The 16095-nt window shown below is 59.4% G+C and overlaps 2 protein-coding genes across 15 annotated transcripts in view; one reads left to right on the top strand and one right to left on the bottom strand.

The window, feature by feature from the left end:
• ACTN4 (actinin alpha 4) overlaps positions 1-6259 on the top strand; it is an 84420-nt gene extending 78161 nt beyond the window's left edge. Inside the window, exons 13-22 of one of the 5 annotated variants that reach the window (XM_050768908.1) lie at positions 111-219; positions 432-572; positions 652-834; positions 927-1061; positions 2266-2445; positions 3440-3586; positions 4447-4527; positions 4819-4884; positions 5472-5630; positions 5749-6049. In XM_050768908.1, the coding sequence (XP_050624865.1) occupies positions 111-219; positions 432-572; positions 652-834; positions 927-1061; positions 2266-2445; positions 3440-3586; positions 4447-4527; positions 4819-4884; positions 5472-5630; positions 5749-5907 (1360 nt within the window). In that variant the 3' untranslated portion in view covers positions 5908-6049. Of the gene's footprint in view, positions 1-110; positions 220-431; positions 573-651; positions 835-926; positions 1062-2265; positions 2446-3439; positions 3587-4446; positions 4528-4818; positions 4885-5471; positions 5631-5748 lie in introns of all 5 variants that reach the window. The other 4 variants (XM_050768905.1, XM_050768907.1, XM_050768904.1 and 1 more) reach the window with 4 other exon arrangements.
• A 361-nt stretch (positions 6260-6620) lies between these two features.
• The window catches only part of CAPN12 (calpain 12), a 34860-nt gene continuing 25385 nt past the window's right edge, over positions 6621-16095 (bottom strand). For all 10 annotated transcript variants that reach the window (XM_050768964.1, XM_050768968.1, XM_050768963.1 and 7 more), the window contains 15 exons: positions 14655-14729; positions 14499-14584; positions 14354-14428; positions 13567-13730; positions 13235-13479; positions 12268-12476; positions 12007-12049; positions 11876-11935; positions 11311-11368; positions 10818-10888; positions 10643-10705; positions 9883-9961; positions 7549-7665; positions 7407-7465; positions 6621-7319 (listed from right to left, as the gene is read on the bottom strand). In XM_050768964.1, the coding sequence (XP_050624921.1) occupies positions 7293-7319; positions 7407-7465; positions 7549-7665; positions 9883-9961; positions 10643-10705; positions 10818-10888; positions 11311-11368; positions 11876-11935; positions 12007-12049; positions 12268-12476; positions 13235-13479; positions 13567-13730; positions 14354-14428; positions 14499-14584; positions 14655-14729 (1431 nt within the window). In that variant the 3' untranslated portion in view covers positions 6621-7292. The remainder of the gene's footprint in view (positions 7320-7406; positions 7466-7548; positions 7666-9882; positions 9962-10642; positions 10706-10817; positions 10889-11310; positions 11369-11875; positions 11936-12006; positions 12050-12267; positions 12477-13234; positions 13480-13566; positions 13731-14353; positions 14429-14498; positions 14585-14654; positions 14730-16095) is intronic.

A 16095-nucleotide genomic window follows, 5' to 3' on the forward strand; every position in this document is an offset into this window, starting at 1 on the left:
GGAATGTTGACTGCCCTGACACTCCGGCCTGGGAATCCTGGGGGTAGATGGGTCCAAGCCACCCACCAGTTGTCCCTGCCGGGCCTCATTGCTCTCTGCCTGGCCCGCAGCGAGCTGGATTACTACGACTCCCACAATGTCAACACCCGGTGCCAGAAGATCTGCGACCAGTGGGACGCCCTCGGCTCTCTGACCCACAGTCGCAGGGAAGCCCTGGAGGTGAGGAGGGGGTGACATCACCCATGGAGCTCTGTGCCCCTGCTTCCCTGGGGCTGGTGGTGTAGTAGTGTCCAGACCCGTGAGCTCCCCACAACTCCCACAGAGAGGATGTTCTCTGACTCCTCAGGGCCCTCCAGGCCCCTCCCCGCCCTCCTGCTCACATATTGACTTGCCTTCCCTCTGTTCCTGCCCCCTTCCTTCCCATACACCAGAAAACAGAGAAGCAGCTGGAGGCCATCGACCAGCTGCACCTGGAGTATGCCAAGCGCGCGGCCCCCTTCAACAACTGGATGGAGAGCGCCATGGAGGACCTCCAGGACATGTTCATCGTCCACACCATCGAGGAGATTGAGGTCCGCGCCCCTCAGCCCCCCATCTTCCCAAGAACCTCTGCGGGGCTGGGCCGCCCCCTCACTCCAGCTCCTCCCCCAGGGCCTGATCTCAGCCCATGACCAGTTCAAGTCCACCTTGCCGGACGCCGACAGGGAGCGCGAGGCCATCCTGGCCATCCACAAGGAGGCCCAGAGGATTGCTGAGAGCAACCACATCAAGCTGTCGGGCAGCAACCCCTACACCACTGTCACCCCGCAGATCATCAACTCCAAGTGGGAGAAGGTGGGCCGGGGCCGTCGGGAGGGGCTGGGGGCAGGATGGCGGGACTGGGGGCCACCTTTCTGACCGCTCCTGCGCCCCGTCCCCTCTGTCAGGTGCAGCAGCTGGTGCCAAAACGGGACCACGCCCTCCTGGAGGAGCAGAGCAAGCAGCAGTCCAATGAGCACCTGCGCCGCCAGTTTGCCAGCCAGGCCAACGTCGTGGGCCCCTGGATCCAGACCAAGATGGAGGTGAGGCACGGCTGAGCCCCGCAGAGCTGAGAAGGTTCCAAGGGAGCTCCCGCAGTGAGGGGCTCCCCGGCCAGCCCAGGGCCTGCAGACTGAGGCACCTCGCAGAGCAGGTCCCAACTGTCACCACCCAGGGGCCATGATCACCCTGCGGGGTTAGGAGAGTCCACAGAGCTTGAGCCTGGAATCCTAGCACCTGGGGAAGCTGAGGCGGGCGGATTGCTTGAGCCCAGGTGTTCGAGACCAGCCTGGGCAACATAGTGAGACCCCCAACTCTACAAAAAATACAAAAATTAGCTGGGCGTGGTGGTGCGCAGCCCAAGAAGGTCAAGGCTGCTGTGAGCTATGATCATGCCACTGCACTTCAGCCTGACAGCGAGACCCTGTCTCAAAAACGAAAGTGGCAGTGCCCTCCAGAGAGGAACTTGGCTAAGGAGTCGACTGGAGGTGGGTTTGATCCCCGAATGCTTGATCCCCGAATGCCCTGGCCTGATGATTGTGAGACTCAGGCACTATTGAACCTCTGATCCTGTCCTCCCAGCTCTAAAATGGGGATGAAAACAGTTACTTTATTCTTTCAACAAATGCTTTTTGCACCGACTAACCAGCCACATGAGTGCTGTCATTCTGATAGCAGCTCTGGCCACCACTCACTGAGCACTCACTGCGTGCTAGGCAACCAGGCTGGCAGCAGGTGACCTCATTTAAACCCAGCAAGTCTGAGAGGGGGTCTGGGTGCCAGGCAGGCCAGCCCTGAGGTTCATGCCATCCACGCAGCATGTGGACTTGTGGGTGCCGAGAAATGGAGTGCCCAAGGTCAGGAGCCGCGGCCAGGCCAGGGTTCAGATCCCAACTCTGCCACTAACTGCACTGAGCTGTCCTCCGTGAGCCTCGGTTTCTACCTCTGCAGTCAGGGCTTGCCACAGCCCTGGCCTCACAAAGAGGTCAAGGGTAAAATGAAGTTGGGCATGGGGAGTGCTTGGCAGAGAAAGCCTCCCTGTCACAGTCATAGCTGCTTTAACACGAGAGGGCAGGACCGGAGGGGACAGTCGTGAGCAGTGGGCCTTCCTTCCCGGGGACCCACAGGCCAAAGCCCCAGGCCAGAAGGGCCCCGGGGGAGATGCAGGCCAATGGCGCGAGTGGGCTTCTCCAGGTGGTCAGTGGTGGCAGGCCCACCAGCCTCACCCCACTGCCTGCACCCCCATAGGAGATCGGGCGCATCTCCATTGAGATGAACGGGACCCTGGAGGACCAGCTGAGCCACCTGAAGCAGTATGAACGCAGCATCGTGGACTACAAGCCCAACCTGGACCTGCTGGAGCAGCAGCACCAGCTCATCCAGGAGGCCCTCATCTTCGACAACAAGCACACCAACTACACCATGGAGGTGCGCGGCCGCCTCGCCTGCTGGCCTTTCCACCAGCACGGCCGGCTTCCTCACTGGAAATGGCTCGGGCCAGTGAGAAGATAGCTGTCTGCTGTGTTTTTCACTCTGTTTAAAAATTATTGAAGAGACCAGCACTTTGGGAGGCCAAGGTGGGAGGATGGCTTAAGCCCAGGAGTTCAAGACCAGCCTGGGCAACATAGCAAGACCCTGTCTCTACAAAGAATGAAACTATTAGATGGTGGTGCATGCCTGTAGTCCCAGCTTCCCAGGAGGTTGAGGTGGGCAGATTGCTTGAGCCAGGGAGGCAGAGGTTGAGGTGAGCCGAGGTCGTGCCACCACACTTGTCTGGGTGACAGAGCCAGACTCTGTCTCAAAAAATGAAAAAAGATTCAAAAGACTAAATCAAAATGTTCAGACATTTTTAAAAAATTACACTTTCCCTAGCACTGCTCTCATCACCATGACAATGCCCCTCACAGGACAAGCTGGTCCAGGGGCCCACGGAGGGCACCGTTTGCCCTGTGGCCTCAGCAGTATCAGCCTTGCTCAGGGTCAGAGCCTGCCACTGGCTAACACGCCAGGAACGTTGCAAGCTGGTCGCTGTCATATTGGTAGCTTGAGAAGCCAAAAGATTGGACACTCTTGATTCACCCCATACAGGTCCACAGATGCCTCAAACCAGAGTTGGCTTATTTTTTTCCCCTGAGAGCCAGTGGTGAGACATTGACCAGACTGTGTCCAAACAGTCTCCACAGGGATCCCAGCACAAGAGTCATGGGTGCTTGCCCTTCTGCTGCCCCTGTAGCTGGGAAACACACTTACTGTGGAGACATAAGCCTCGTGGCAGAGGCAGCAGGGAGGCACCACGGCCCATGTCCTCCGGGAGGTGTACAGGAGAGCAAGGGCTTTCCCCAGGGCAGGCTCCCGAGGACATCCCACCACAGTGAGGACAGTTCACAGCGCCCAGCCCACAGTCACACCCGTCTTCCCGCAGCACATTCGCGTGGGCTGGGAGCAGCTGCTCACCACCATTGCCCGCACCATCAACGAGGTGGAGAACCAGATCCTCACCCGCGACGCCAAGGGCATCAGCCAGGAGCAGATGCAGGAGTTCCGGGCATCCTTCAACCACTTCGACAAGGTGAGCAGCCTGCCGCCGCCTCGGCCTCTCCCTTCCCGCCGTTGCCGTCCCAGCCCGCCCCCTCGTCTCTGCATCTGTCCGTCCTTTCCCATCACAGTTGCTGAGCATCGGTCGCCACTCTCAGGGCCAGCAGGGCCCTGCCACTGTCAGGGTGTGGCCGTGTGGCACCGAGACCCCAGCCCGGGCCACTTCACACACACAGGCAGGGGGCCAGATGTCCCAAGTCCTGCCCTCTGGGGTGGCATCCTCACCACCCCTGGGGAAGATGAAGTCTCAGCACACCCAGGCTTTGCAACCCGGTCTGTGAACCTGGACACAGACACCCTGCACGGTGCTTTTAGAATTCAGATTTGGTCTGGCAGCCTCATCAGAGGGGCCCTGAGCGCCAGTTTGCTGCCATCCCCAGCCCACCCTGCCAGGCTGACAGACTGAGGAGTGTGCAGCCTCAGCTCTGCACCTGGTGTCCCCAGGACAGGGTGCAGTCCCTTCTGTCTCACTCCAAATCCCAAAGGCAAGGAGGGCCCCTCTACCTCCTATCCTCCTGGAGGACAGCCCCTCCAGTCCTGGGACTTGTCCTCAATTCTGTGGCATCCAGCTGCCACCCCTGCTGTGGGCAGAGAGGTATAGGAGGCCTCTGCCTGCCTTTGAGCTTCCAAGGTTGGGGGCAGGATGAAAGGGGCCCGCGCCGCCCCCCGCCCCATGCGTCCCTGGCCATCTCCTTGTCCACGTCACCTCTAACTCTGTGTTTCCCTTCCCTACGTGTCCCTTCCCCCTGCCCTCTGCATGTGACCCCGATCCCTCATCCTGGTCTCCACGCCCGCCACCCCTCCCGCACACCTGCCTTCGGATGGCCCCGGCAGGACCATGGCGGGGCGCTGGGGCCCGAGGAGTTCAAGGCCTGCCTCATCAGCCTGGGCTACGACGTGGAGAACGACCGGCAGGTACCGCACCCTGGGCCCCAGTGGACCGTGGCATTAACTGCTCTCTCTCTCTCTCTCTCCTTCTCTCTTTCTCCCCTTGCCATCCCACCCCTGCCATCCTGTGTGCCATCTCACGGCTCTCTTGCCTCCCTGCCCGCATCTCCCTGGACACCTTCCCTCTTACCTGGTCTCTTGGGGCCGCTGTCTCCCTGCTCCCCGCCACTGTCCTGTCTGCCCGCTGTGCACATGGGGCGGTCCCTCTTGCCTACTCTGGGCCCGGCCTCCTCTGCTATGCCTGCGTCCTCGGAGCAGAAGCAGACAGGCAGCATGGACTCCGATGACTTCAGGGCTCTGCTTATCTCCACAGGATACAGCCTGGTATGCAGCTCTGTCTCCCCAGCCGCCCGCTCCTCCTCCTCCTCCCCTACCTCTCCCCCTCACCGCCTCCAGAGCTTCCTCGTCCTCGGGGACACTCCTCCGCCCGAGCAGCGCAGCCGTGCCTGCCTCTTCCTCTGCTGCACCTGCCGGGGTGGGGTCCCTCCGATGACTTCCCAGCCCCCCTTCTTCCCTAGAAGTCTCCAGAGAGAGGGGACGGCTCTCCCACTCTCTCCCTTTTCTTTCTCTTTCTCTCTCTCTTTCTTCCCCACCCTCCAGAGCTAACTCGTGAGTCTGGGCTGAGGGCAGTAAACCCCAGTTCCCTGCTGTCGGAGACCACAGGAGGGGAGGGTGCAGAGAGGCCCTGCTCCCCAGCCTGGGGCACTGAGGGCTTGGGGCTCTGGGGCAGCCGGAGCAGTGGCAGGCTCTGCTCGGGGCCAAAGCCAGTGGAGCAGGTGGGGAACAGGGCGGACGCACATGCGGGTTGGGCCCTGCTCTCAGCTGTTTCCCTGGAGACCCCACCAGTGTGGGCCTGGCTGCCCCTACCCCACTCAATGTTGCGTGTCCCCCACCCCGCCCCCTCCTTGCAGGGTGAGGCCGAGTTCAACCGCATCATGAGCCTGGTTGACCCCAACCACAGCGGCCTTGTGACCTTCCAAGCCTTCATCGACTTCATGTCTCGGGAGACCACCGACACCGACACGGCCGACCAGGTCATCGCCTCCTTCAAGGTCCTGGCAGGGGACAAGGTGAGCGAGACCCCTACGAGGCTCATGGGGGCTGACGAGAGGGGTACCTGCAGTGGGAGGGGCTGAGGGGGCAGCGTGTGGGTGGGGATGGCTCAGAGTCCCACCCTGCTGGCCCCAGAACTTCATCACAGCTGAGGAGCTGCGGAGAGAGCTGCCCCCCGACCAGGCTGAGTACTGCATTGCCCGCATGGCACCGTACCAGGGCCCCGACGCTGTGCCCGGCGCCCTCGACTACAAGTCCTTCTCCACAGCCCTGTATGGCGAGAGCGACCTGTGAGGCCCCGGAGACACCCGGACCCAGCACCCGCCACGGCCTCCGGGAGGGGCCGGGGCAGCCCCACAGTCCCTTCCTCCACTCTGTATCTATGCAAAGCTCCCCGCAGTCCTCCGGGTGGGCGGGCGGCAGGGAGGGCTGGGGCTGGCCAGGAGGTTCCCCCGACCAGGTTGGGACTGGGGAGACTTGGGGCCAGTGCTTCTGGTCTGGTAAATATGTATGATGTGTTGTTTTTTTAACCATCGTGGAGGGGCCAGTGGATTCCCACAGCAAAACCAGTCCCTTCCATGCCCTGGGGATGCCCCACCACACCCAGGTCTCTTCCTTTTGCCCTGAGGTCCCTTCAAGGCCTCCCCCATCCAGGCCAAAGCCCCATGTGCCTTGTCCAGGAACCTCCTGGGCCCTGCGAGGGGCCAGCAGAGGGCGCCACCGCCACCCGACGGCTGGGGACCCACCCAGCCCCTCCCTCCCTGCTCCAGTCACTTGCCATTGCCAGGAGATGGGGGCCCCAACCAGCACCCCACTTTCGCAGCAGAGCAGCTGAGTTGGCAGACCGGGCCCCCCTGAACCCCACCCCACCAGCTCCGGCCTTGCTTTGGCCTCACGTGTCTCAGATTTTCTAAGGACCAAAAAAAAAAAAACCACAAAACAAAAACCAAAAAAAAAAAAAAAAAATCACAAAAAACACAAAAAAACTATAAAAAAGAATTAAAAACTTTCAGAGGATTACTATTTACTTTATTAACTTACGGATTTATTATATAAATATATATTCACCTAGCAACATATCTCTGCCGTCTCTCCTGCTCTCGTCATGAAGACATAGCCGATTCTCTTCCGGGCCCTCGCTGACGCTCCTCCGGCTCTGCGTCGGGCGGGGGTCTCTGGGGACCCTCCAGAGGTGGAGGTGGGCTGCTGGCCTGGCTGCCTGGTGGTTGATGGTTTTGCTCCCCCTACCCTTTTTTTTTTTTTTTTTTTTTTTTTTTGAGTTTATTCTGATTTTTTTTCTCGGTTTCTGGATAAACCACCCTCTGGGGACAGGATAATAAAACATGTAATATTTTTAAGAAGGATTCCTGCAGTGTCATCTTTTTTCTCTCTCGTGTCTGTCCTCCACTCCTAGGAGAGCCAGGGCAGAGCTAGTACCGTCCTAAGCTGTCAACGTGGACTAGCTCGTGTCATCTACTCAAGAGGGGCTGTCACTGTCCTTGTTTCTGAGTGAGCAGCACACAGGCCAGAGTGGTCACCCGGCCGTGAGCGGTGGGGGCCAGAGATCAGCTCCAGGTGGGTGGATGCCAGAGAGAGCAGCACCCGTGCCAGGCAGGGGCTAGGGAGGTGGTCTTGCCAGCAACCCTGCCCCAAGCAGCAGGTGCACCCGTCCTGAGATCCTAGGAGAAGGTGGCCGCCTCCATCCACTAAGCAAGAGAAGGAAGACAGTGGGCTTGAGGCAGGGAGCTCCCAGGATGGAGCCTGAGCCGCCCTGTCCCTCCCACCCGGCTCACCTGTCTGTGGGTCAGGCAGATGACCCCTTCGCCCCCATCCAGGTGCTGGCTGCAGTGGCCTGTGCAGAGAGGAGCAGGGTGAGTGCCCACTAGTCACCATACCCCTTCCCCCATGCTCCACCATGCCAGGGGTGGTACTCACAGAAGATGCAGGTGAGCTGGGCCACACAGGACACGAACCGCTCGAAGTCCACACGCAGACGGCTATCCCGGTAGCGGCTGGTGAGGGCCTGGGTCAGCTGGTTGTTCAGGTGGAAGCCTAGAGGGAGGCTGCTTCTGAGCCCAGCGGCCCACAGGGAACCCACCGCAGCATTGCATCCCCACCCCACCTCCTCGCGGAGGATGCGGATGCCACAGGGTGTCACACCCCAACTCTGCCCCATCCCAGCAGGGCAAGCACAGGCTGGGCCCTTCAATTATCTGGGCCTGTTTCCTCATCCACCAAACGGGGACTGAGACAGCCCCGACCCCATAGGGTATGTGAAGACAAGAGCGCTCGGACAGCGTCTGGTGCGTGACTCAACGTGTGGGTACTGTTACTCCTTAAATCCTGTGGGGCTTTCTCCTTGCCAGTGGGCACTGGAGGATATTTCTGTGCCGCAAAAAATATCGTCAATCCCCCATGGAGTCGGTTTCTTTACGGTCCACCTCAAAGGCGATTTCTAAAGCTGAGAAACCGTGTCTGCTGTGGCGTCTCACTGGAAGCTTTCCAAAACCCAAAACAATGGGTTCTTGACCCCTTCTGAGATGCAAGGTCGTGCCTCACGACCTTCTCCTTTGTCTCCCACGTGGCCAAACCCAGTTCCAAGGACCATTTCGTGGGCTTCTGCTGCTTCCAAAGCCCATCTTCACCCCCATTCTGTGTGTTCATTCTCTTCACAAATATCTACCAAGTAAGCACCACTCCATGCTGTGCCTACTGCTGTTTAGCAGGAAGCAGGAGGTCAGATGACCTGCCCCAGGTCACTCTGCCTCTGGCCTTCATCTGCCCTCGGGCATAGGGGTGGAGGCTGCTGTGCCCAGGGCTATGAGAAAACCCAGCCAGATGGGGTGGAAGGACCCGAGAAGGGGCTGGAGCCCCTCAGCTGCCTGCAGGAGTTCCCGTTTGAGAACTTCTCAAGGTACTTTATCAGTTTCCTTCTTACTGGAATAACTCTGGGCATGTAACCGGCACTCAGTGGTGCCAGATGCGTGAGCACAGCCTGCCACCTGCCACCTGCTGTGAGTCCTTGCTCCCTCACCTCCGTTCCTGTCTGTCTCGGGCCCAGCCTCTCCCTCTCTGCCCGACGTCTCCCAGTCCTTGGCTGTCTCTGACCCCATCTCTCCCCCTTTTGACTTGGGCTTTTTTTTTTTTTTTTAAACAGAGTCTTGCTCTGTTGCCCAGGCTAGAGTACAATGGCATGATCTCGGCTTATGGCAACCTCCGCCTCCCGGGTTCAAGCGATTCTCCTGTCTCAGCCTCCCAAGTAGCTGGGATTACAGGCACGCACCACCACACCCCGCTAATTTTGTATTTTTAGTAGAGACTGGTGTGGTGGCAGACAGGCCTGGGAGTGGGGTTGGGGATCTGGGAATTCCAAGTTCTGACCCCAGCCCACTCTCCAAATCCCCTCCACATGAGGGTGACAGTCCCTGCACTGTCTCATCTGCCTTGGAGCCCATGGAAAGCCTTTCTCTCTGACTTTGTTTCTTGGTTAGGATGTTGTGCTGGGCTTGTTCCAGCTCATCAGGAGGAACTCAGCCTCATAGCAGAGGCCATTGGCTGGCTCTCTGGGGTGCTCCGGCTTTTTGTAATGAAAGCTGCGTTCTCTGATCATTAAGTACTATGCCCCGCAGTCCATGGATGACTTTTCACCACCCTGGGTACTGGCTTTTTTTTTTTTTTTTTTTTTTTTTTGAGAGTCAGGGTCTTGCTCTGTTGCCCAGGCACAATCAGGGCTCACGGCAGCCTCAGCCTCCCGGGCTCAAGCCATCCTCAAGCCTCAGCCTCCTGAGTAGCTGGGACCATAGGTGTGAGCCACCACACCGGGCCCTGGCCATTTCAGAGAGGAAAATAGAGGCTCGAAGAGATGGAGTCAAGTGCCCAGAGTCCCTCCTGGAGTCAGTAGTGTGAGGATTCCAACCTCGTGGCACCAGAATCCAGAACATTCTACCATGCTGCCCTGGGGGCCAGAGCCTCTCAAGACATCAGCTCCTAATCTTCCCCTTCCTGGAGGAGCCTCTCTCTCCCCTAGCACCCTACCACGCACATCCCCCTTTCATGTCCTCCCCACCCCACAAACACCCCTTGCCCTCCTTCCTTATTTGGCCTCTTTCAGGGTCACCCAACCCCTGGCAGGGACTGGCAACAAGCTAAGGTGTGGGCTTGTGGATGGCCACGGTGCAGATGGCCACAGCTGAGCGGGGGGACTTGGAGACGATGGGATGGGAGAGAACAGGTCCTGTCCCCACGACCACCCCAGGGCCCTGTCCACACCTGCCGCATTCAGCGCCAGCCTCAGCTCGAAGGAGTTCATGGTTCCAGAGGCATCCTCATCGAACTTGTGGAATATGGCCTAGGCAGGAGGGATGAGTCAGGGCTACCCCCCAGGCCTTGAAGAAGGCCACAAATGGGGCCCGCCAGGCAAGACAGCCTGGTGCCCATCCTAACTCTCTTTTTTTTTTTTTTTGAGACGGAGTCTCGCTCTGTCGCCCAGGCTGGAGTGCAGTGGCCGGATCTCAGCTCACTGCAAGCTCCGCCTCCCGGGTTTACACCATTCTCCTGCCTCAGCCTCCCAAGTAGCTGGGACTACAGGCACCCGCCACCTCGCCCGGCTAGTTTTTTTTTTTTTTTTTTTTTTTTTTTTTTTTAGTAGAGATGGGGTTTCACCGTGTTAGCCAGGATGGTCTCGATCTCCTGACCTCGTGATCCGCCCGTCTTGGCCTCCCAAAGTGTTGGGATTACAGGCTTGAGCCACCGCGCCCGGCCTCCCAACTCCCTTCTGGTGTGGACCCCCAGAAAGTAGCCTAACCACTTTGGACTTCTGTTTCCCAATCTGTAAAATGGGAATAAGAGCAATGTCCCCAGAGGACAAGCTGAGGCTGGGCGGGGACAGGGATATCCCAGCCAGATCCCTCCAAGTCAGCATAGTCCAGCCCCCCTCATTCCCTGGGGCTCTGATAGCCCACAGGGTGCCTATGTCTCTGTTAGTAAAGGTTTCTGTCTTTCTGGGAAGAGGCCCAGTCTCCCACCTCACCTGCCACTCCAGGAGGTGGCCCCAGAGCCGCTGGAAGTGGTGTAAGGCCAGGCTTTGCCCATGCTGTGTTGGGGGTGGGGGCATCTGGTTAAGGTCAATCTCTCCAGAAGGGGAGGAGACCCCAGCATCCCCTTCCCCACTCCCTCCCTCACCCAGGCACTTCCCCCCCATGTACCCCGAAACACTGCAGCAGCTGCTCACAGGTCCTGAGCCCGATCTCTCTGGGGGTGCGGGTGTGGACCCTGGCTACAGGAAGAGCAAAATCAAACCACAGCACTTTCCTGCATTCTGGCCGCCACTCTGAGGGCCATGTGGATGCAACTCCCTCAAGCAGGCAATGTTGTCAGTCCCATGTTATAGAAGCCGAGGCACAGGGAGCCACTGACTGCTGTGACTAGCAGAGCTGGGATTCCAATCCAGGCAGGGGTGCCCAGTCTGTGCTCAAGGCAGCCTTGCCTCTCAGCAGAAGGGGAACTTTCGAGCAGCTGTGGCCCAGGTCACCGGCCCACACAGGATCCCTTGCAGGGAGATGCTGCCAGGCTGAGCCCTGGCTTCCTGAGCCCAACTCCCAGCAGCACCGTGGGTTCACAGACATAGGGTGGCACCGGCTCTGGTTGCAGGACCCCTAGCTAAGACCCCTCCTCCTGCCCCCATCCCAGCCAACTCACCAGGCTCCAGGGCAATGCTTAGTAAGGCCTGCAGCTGCGAGGCATTGAGCTCTTCCTCCTAGTCCAGGAAAGAGGGCTTGTGAGGCCACTGCCTCATCCAGCTGCTCTGGGCCAGGCCCTGTGCTTGGCTGGGCTAGGGACACGCAAGGGCTGACAGAGCCTCAGAGCTAGCTCCAGGAGTGGGGGGAGACAGGCCTGTCCCCACAGGGCCATGGCTGTGATGGGGGAAGCACTGGGCTGTGGGAGCTGGTGGGGGGCAGCAGACCGGCCTGGGGGAGGGTCAGGGAGAGCTTCCATGGCTGGACACCTTAGATGAGGCCTGAGCCTGGCCTGAGGTGTCAGGAGGGAGAGGGTGGTCCTGGGAGAGGGTGGTCAGTATGGACTGAGCCCAAGGCCCTGAGGCAGGGAGGAGCTGCGAGCATTTCAAGAAAAGGTCATGAGATTTAAGCCCGGAGGGAGGAAAAAGTAAGCAAAATGAGACACCCGAGATGCTAGGGCAGGGGAAGGGGGATCTCCAAAGGGAAGCTGCAGCGGGATGCTCCCTCAGCCCAATCCCCCTCCTCACCTCTCCAGCCAGCTCCTTAAACAGCTGCTCCAAATCCAGCTCCAGGGGCAGGTAGGGGCCCTGCGGCACGGGGAAGTTTAGTTCAGGCCAAGATCCCCGCCCCATCGTGCCCCTCCCGGAACAGCCCGCACCTGGAGAGCCTGCAGGTCTGCGCTGATCACGTCGTCGATCTCCCTGCAAATTACAGATGGGAGGTGGGGAGGGGCTGTTTGCCCCAGCTGGGGCTGTGTCTCAGCTGAGGAATCACGTGGGGTCTATCTAGGTGGGGACCGTGCCGTGGGGCCCTGGGGTCATCCTCGCGGGGCGGGGAGTCCTGGGGCCGGGTCAGGTTTCGGGGGTCTCGGGGCCTGTCTAGGCAGGGATGGGGTCGGATTTGGGTGCCCGGGACTCACACGGCCGTGTGGCGGCGCTCGGAGAAGACACGCAGAGTGAAGTCGGCCTCGTCGCCGGCGTGGGCGGTGCTCGGCACCACCAGGTAGTGGCCCGGGCGCAGGCGGCAGCGGCGGCTCACGTCGCGGCGGGCGCTGAGGGGCGAGCGGTCGGCGCGCAGCAGCCGGGGCAGGAGCGCGCGGCTGCGCGGGGAGTCCCAGAGGCCCAGCAGCTGGGAACGGGGCGGCGTGACCACGGACGAGGCTCACCCCCGGCCCTTCAGCCCCGCACCCTCCAGCCCGCCCCGTCCACCCTGCCCAACCCCCGTCCACGCCTTCCCTGCCCCCGGACCCCGGCTCTGCCCCCCACCCGCAGCGCAGGTTGACCAAGCCCCAGGGCCGGTTGACCCCATCCCAGACTCACCTCCTCTGGAATCTGAAAGAAGCAAGAGCAAGGGGCGTCGGGGCAGGGGAGGGATGGCCGCCGCTCAGGGTCCCCTCCCTGCCCTTCCTCACCTCTCTGCCCTCTCCCTCCTTCTTCGTCCTATTAGACCCTTATTGAACCTTTGCCCCGCAGTCCCCGACCCAGGCCCTCGCCGACCCCTCCTCAACCCTTCCTTCCCCATCTGCGCTCTCAGCGCCTGTCTCCTTTGTCCCCTCTGGCCCTTCTAACCTCCAGTCTCTCTCTGTCCCAAACCTCGCCCCTCAGTCTGTCCCTGAGCCCCTCTCTCTCTTTCCCTTAGCTCCCTCTCCCCCTCTGAGACCTGGCCCCCAGCCCTACTCGCCCCCTACTCTCCTCCCGCGCCGTCCCTTCTCGGCCCCGCTCCTCCACTCCTCCCCGATCCCCCTCAGCCCCACCCCTCTACCACTCCCCTCCTCCCCCTTGGCCCCGCCCTCCACACCTCCCCTCTTCTTCTTGGCCCCGCCCCTCCATGCCTCCCCTGCTCCTTGGCCCCGCCCCTCTCCGGGTTCCCTCAAGCCTCAGCTCTACCCAGGACCTCACCTGGAACACGTGGAAGCCCACGGTGAGGTAAGTGAGGCCCTTGGCTCTCAGGCGCCGTCGGTTGCGCTGAGTGAGGGACAGAAGGACGGTGCACTTGGGCGTGCGGCCCCCCCGCGCTGGGCCCCACGCCCCTGAAGCCCCCCAACCCCCCCAGGGCCCTTCCTCATCCTCGTCCTCCTCCTCGTCGGGTTCCAGCAGCGTTAAACGGAACTGAGGATTGGTCCAGAAGGTTTCTAGGGGAGGAGGAAGAAAGGGGGTTTCCCAGCCGGCCACAGCGCCCCCCACCCCGGCAAGCCTCTCAGGGCCCCCTCAGGCCTCACCAGCACTCGGCTGGCTCCCGCCGGAGTTGAAGCCGCGCACCCAGCGGCCTTGGAAGGTGTGGACGTGCCAGCCGCCCCCCTCCGGGCTGGGGCCCAGCACCTCCGGGCTCAGCGAGCAGATCTGCACCGTGTCGAAGTGGAGGAGGAAGTCCCACAGCTCCATCCTGCACGGTGGCCCAGTCAGACCTTGCCTGGCCCCACCTCGAGGGGGTCCCAAGATCCCGGAAATGACTCCCAGATCCCAAAGCCTCCCACATTTCTTAAATATTGCCAAATATCCTTCAGGTTCCAGAAATGACCCCCAAAGAGCTGGGCCTCTAGCTCCCCCAAATTCCTCCACGTCCTCAGACACCCCACAAATCGCCATGATTCACAAGCTGCCCCCAAATATTGTTAAATTGCCACCAACCCCCAAAGAGCAAGACCCTTAGACTCCGAATTACCAACAAGTATCCTTCAGCCCCTCAGCATTGCCAAATCTCAAGAAATGCCCCAAATATCACCAAGCCTTCTTCCATTGCCCTGAGTACTATACCCTCCACAGATAACTATGCCTTCAAATTCCCCTAACATTACTACTTTTTTTAGCCCACTCCAATCAGTGGCACTCTAATATTACTACCAATTCTTCCTTGACTTCCCAAAATGGAACCTGGCCCCAAAATTACCACTGATGTACACAGTTTCTCCTTATCAGGACCCATCCTTCCATCGGGGCTTGCCCCTCCCTGAGCCCCCTGGCACGGAGACCCTCCCAGAGGCACAGCTGGGACCCTGATGAACTGACCAGAACTCGCCATCCTCCTTTTTCACCAGCAGGGCATCGCGGCACTCGGTGGGGAGTGCGTCCCAGCGTGGGCAGCTGGAGAGACTGCAGTGTGAGGGGCGGGCAGGTGGGGTCCAGCCCCACACCCACCCCAGACCCATCCCACCTGTCACTCCAGGCCCCGGTCCACTCCACGCGGCCCCATGGGTTCCGCAGCCGCAGCAGCCGCACCTTGGTGAAGCCCAGGAACACCTGGGGCAGCATCGTCAGTGGGGATGATGCCTGGACATGGCCTGCCACCCCACCCATGGGGGACACTCACCTTGTGTGTGCCCGTGACGGAATACGCGTGTCCCTTCACCAGGCCTTCTTCTGTGCGGTACTCGCCCCGATCACTCTGGGCAGGGGATGGGATGGTGAGGCTGAGGTGGGGGACAGGAGGGCAGCTGCTCCTCCCTGCCCCCAACCTCCTGCCACCAAGGCAGGAGCCAACCAGAGCACTGAACTGAATGGCACACAGCTCAGAGACCATGTCAGGGTTAGTGACTGAAGGCAACAGAGAAAAGGAGAGGAAGGGAGATGGAAATGAGACAAAAGGAGAGGTACAGGCTCACGCCTGTAATCCCAGCACTTAGGGAGGTCGAGGTGGAAGGACTGCTTGAGGCCAGGAGTCCAAGACCAGCCTGGACAACATAGCAAGATCCCAAGTTTACAAAAAATTTAAAAATTCGACAGGCATGGTAGTGCTCATCAATGGTCCCAGCTATTCCGGAGGCTGAGGCAGGAGGATCCCTTGAGCCCACAGGTCAAGGCTATAGTGAGCTATGATGACACTACTGCACTCCAACGTGGGTGACAGAGTGAGATGAGACCCTGTCTCCAAAAACAAAAACAAACAAAATAGATGGAAAGAGGGCCTGGAATGGTGGCTCACACCTGTAATCCCAGCACTTTGGGAGGCCGAGGCGGGTGGATCACGAGGTCAGGAGATTGAGACCATCCCGGCTAACATGATGAAACCCCATCTCTACTAAAACTACAAAAAATTAGCCGGGCATGGTGGCACGCACCTGTAGTCCCAGCTACTCGGGAGGCTGAAGCAGGAAAATTGCTTGAACTCAGGAGGCGGAGGTTGCAGTGAGCCAAGATTGTGCCACTGCACTCCAGCCTGGGTGACACAGAAAGATTCCATCTCAAAACAAACAAACAAAAAATAGATGGAAAGAGAAGACAGACAGAGACATAGAGACAAAGAAAGATACAGAAGAGAGACAGACACAAAAGAAAAAGAGAAGCAGTAACTCAGTAGAGGATTTACGTAAATTAATGAGTGAAGGAGTTAGACTAACTCAATGAAGGAATGAGTGTGTCATGAGGTCACAGATGAACACATGACCCAAGCTAAGCCCACGAGAATTAATCCTGGGACTTTTACTGAAATTCTCAGAAAGAGGCACTCTTTTTTTTTTTTTTAATAACCCCTGGGGTAGTAGGAGATACCTGCAGCTATGGGGGACCCTTTTGTGCCCATGAGGGGAGAGCCTGGCTGAGAGTGACACTAACACAGAACGGGAAATAAACAAACATAGTTGCAATACCCTCAGCATCTGGATCCAGCTGTGCCTGAAGCCCCTGATTCATGAGAGCAAATGAATTTATTTTTGACTGGTTAGATTTATGAGCGAGCCTAAGCCAGTAACAGAAGCAGAGAAGAGAAGAACCAAGGAAGCACTCCGCCTACCCCACCACACCCCTGACTGTGC

The sequence above is a fragment of the Macaca thibetana genome, chromosome 19 (genome assembly GCF_024542745.1).
Source record: "Macaca thibetana thibetana isolate TM-01 chromosome 19, ASM2454274v1, whole genome shotgun sequence".
Taxonomy (NCBI): domain Eukaryota; kingdom Metazoa; phylum Chordata; class Mammalia; order Primates; family Cercopithecidae; genus Macaca; species Macaca thibetana.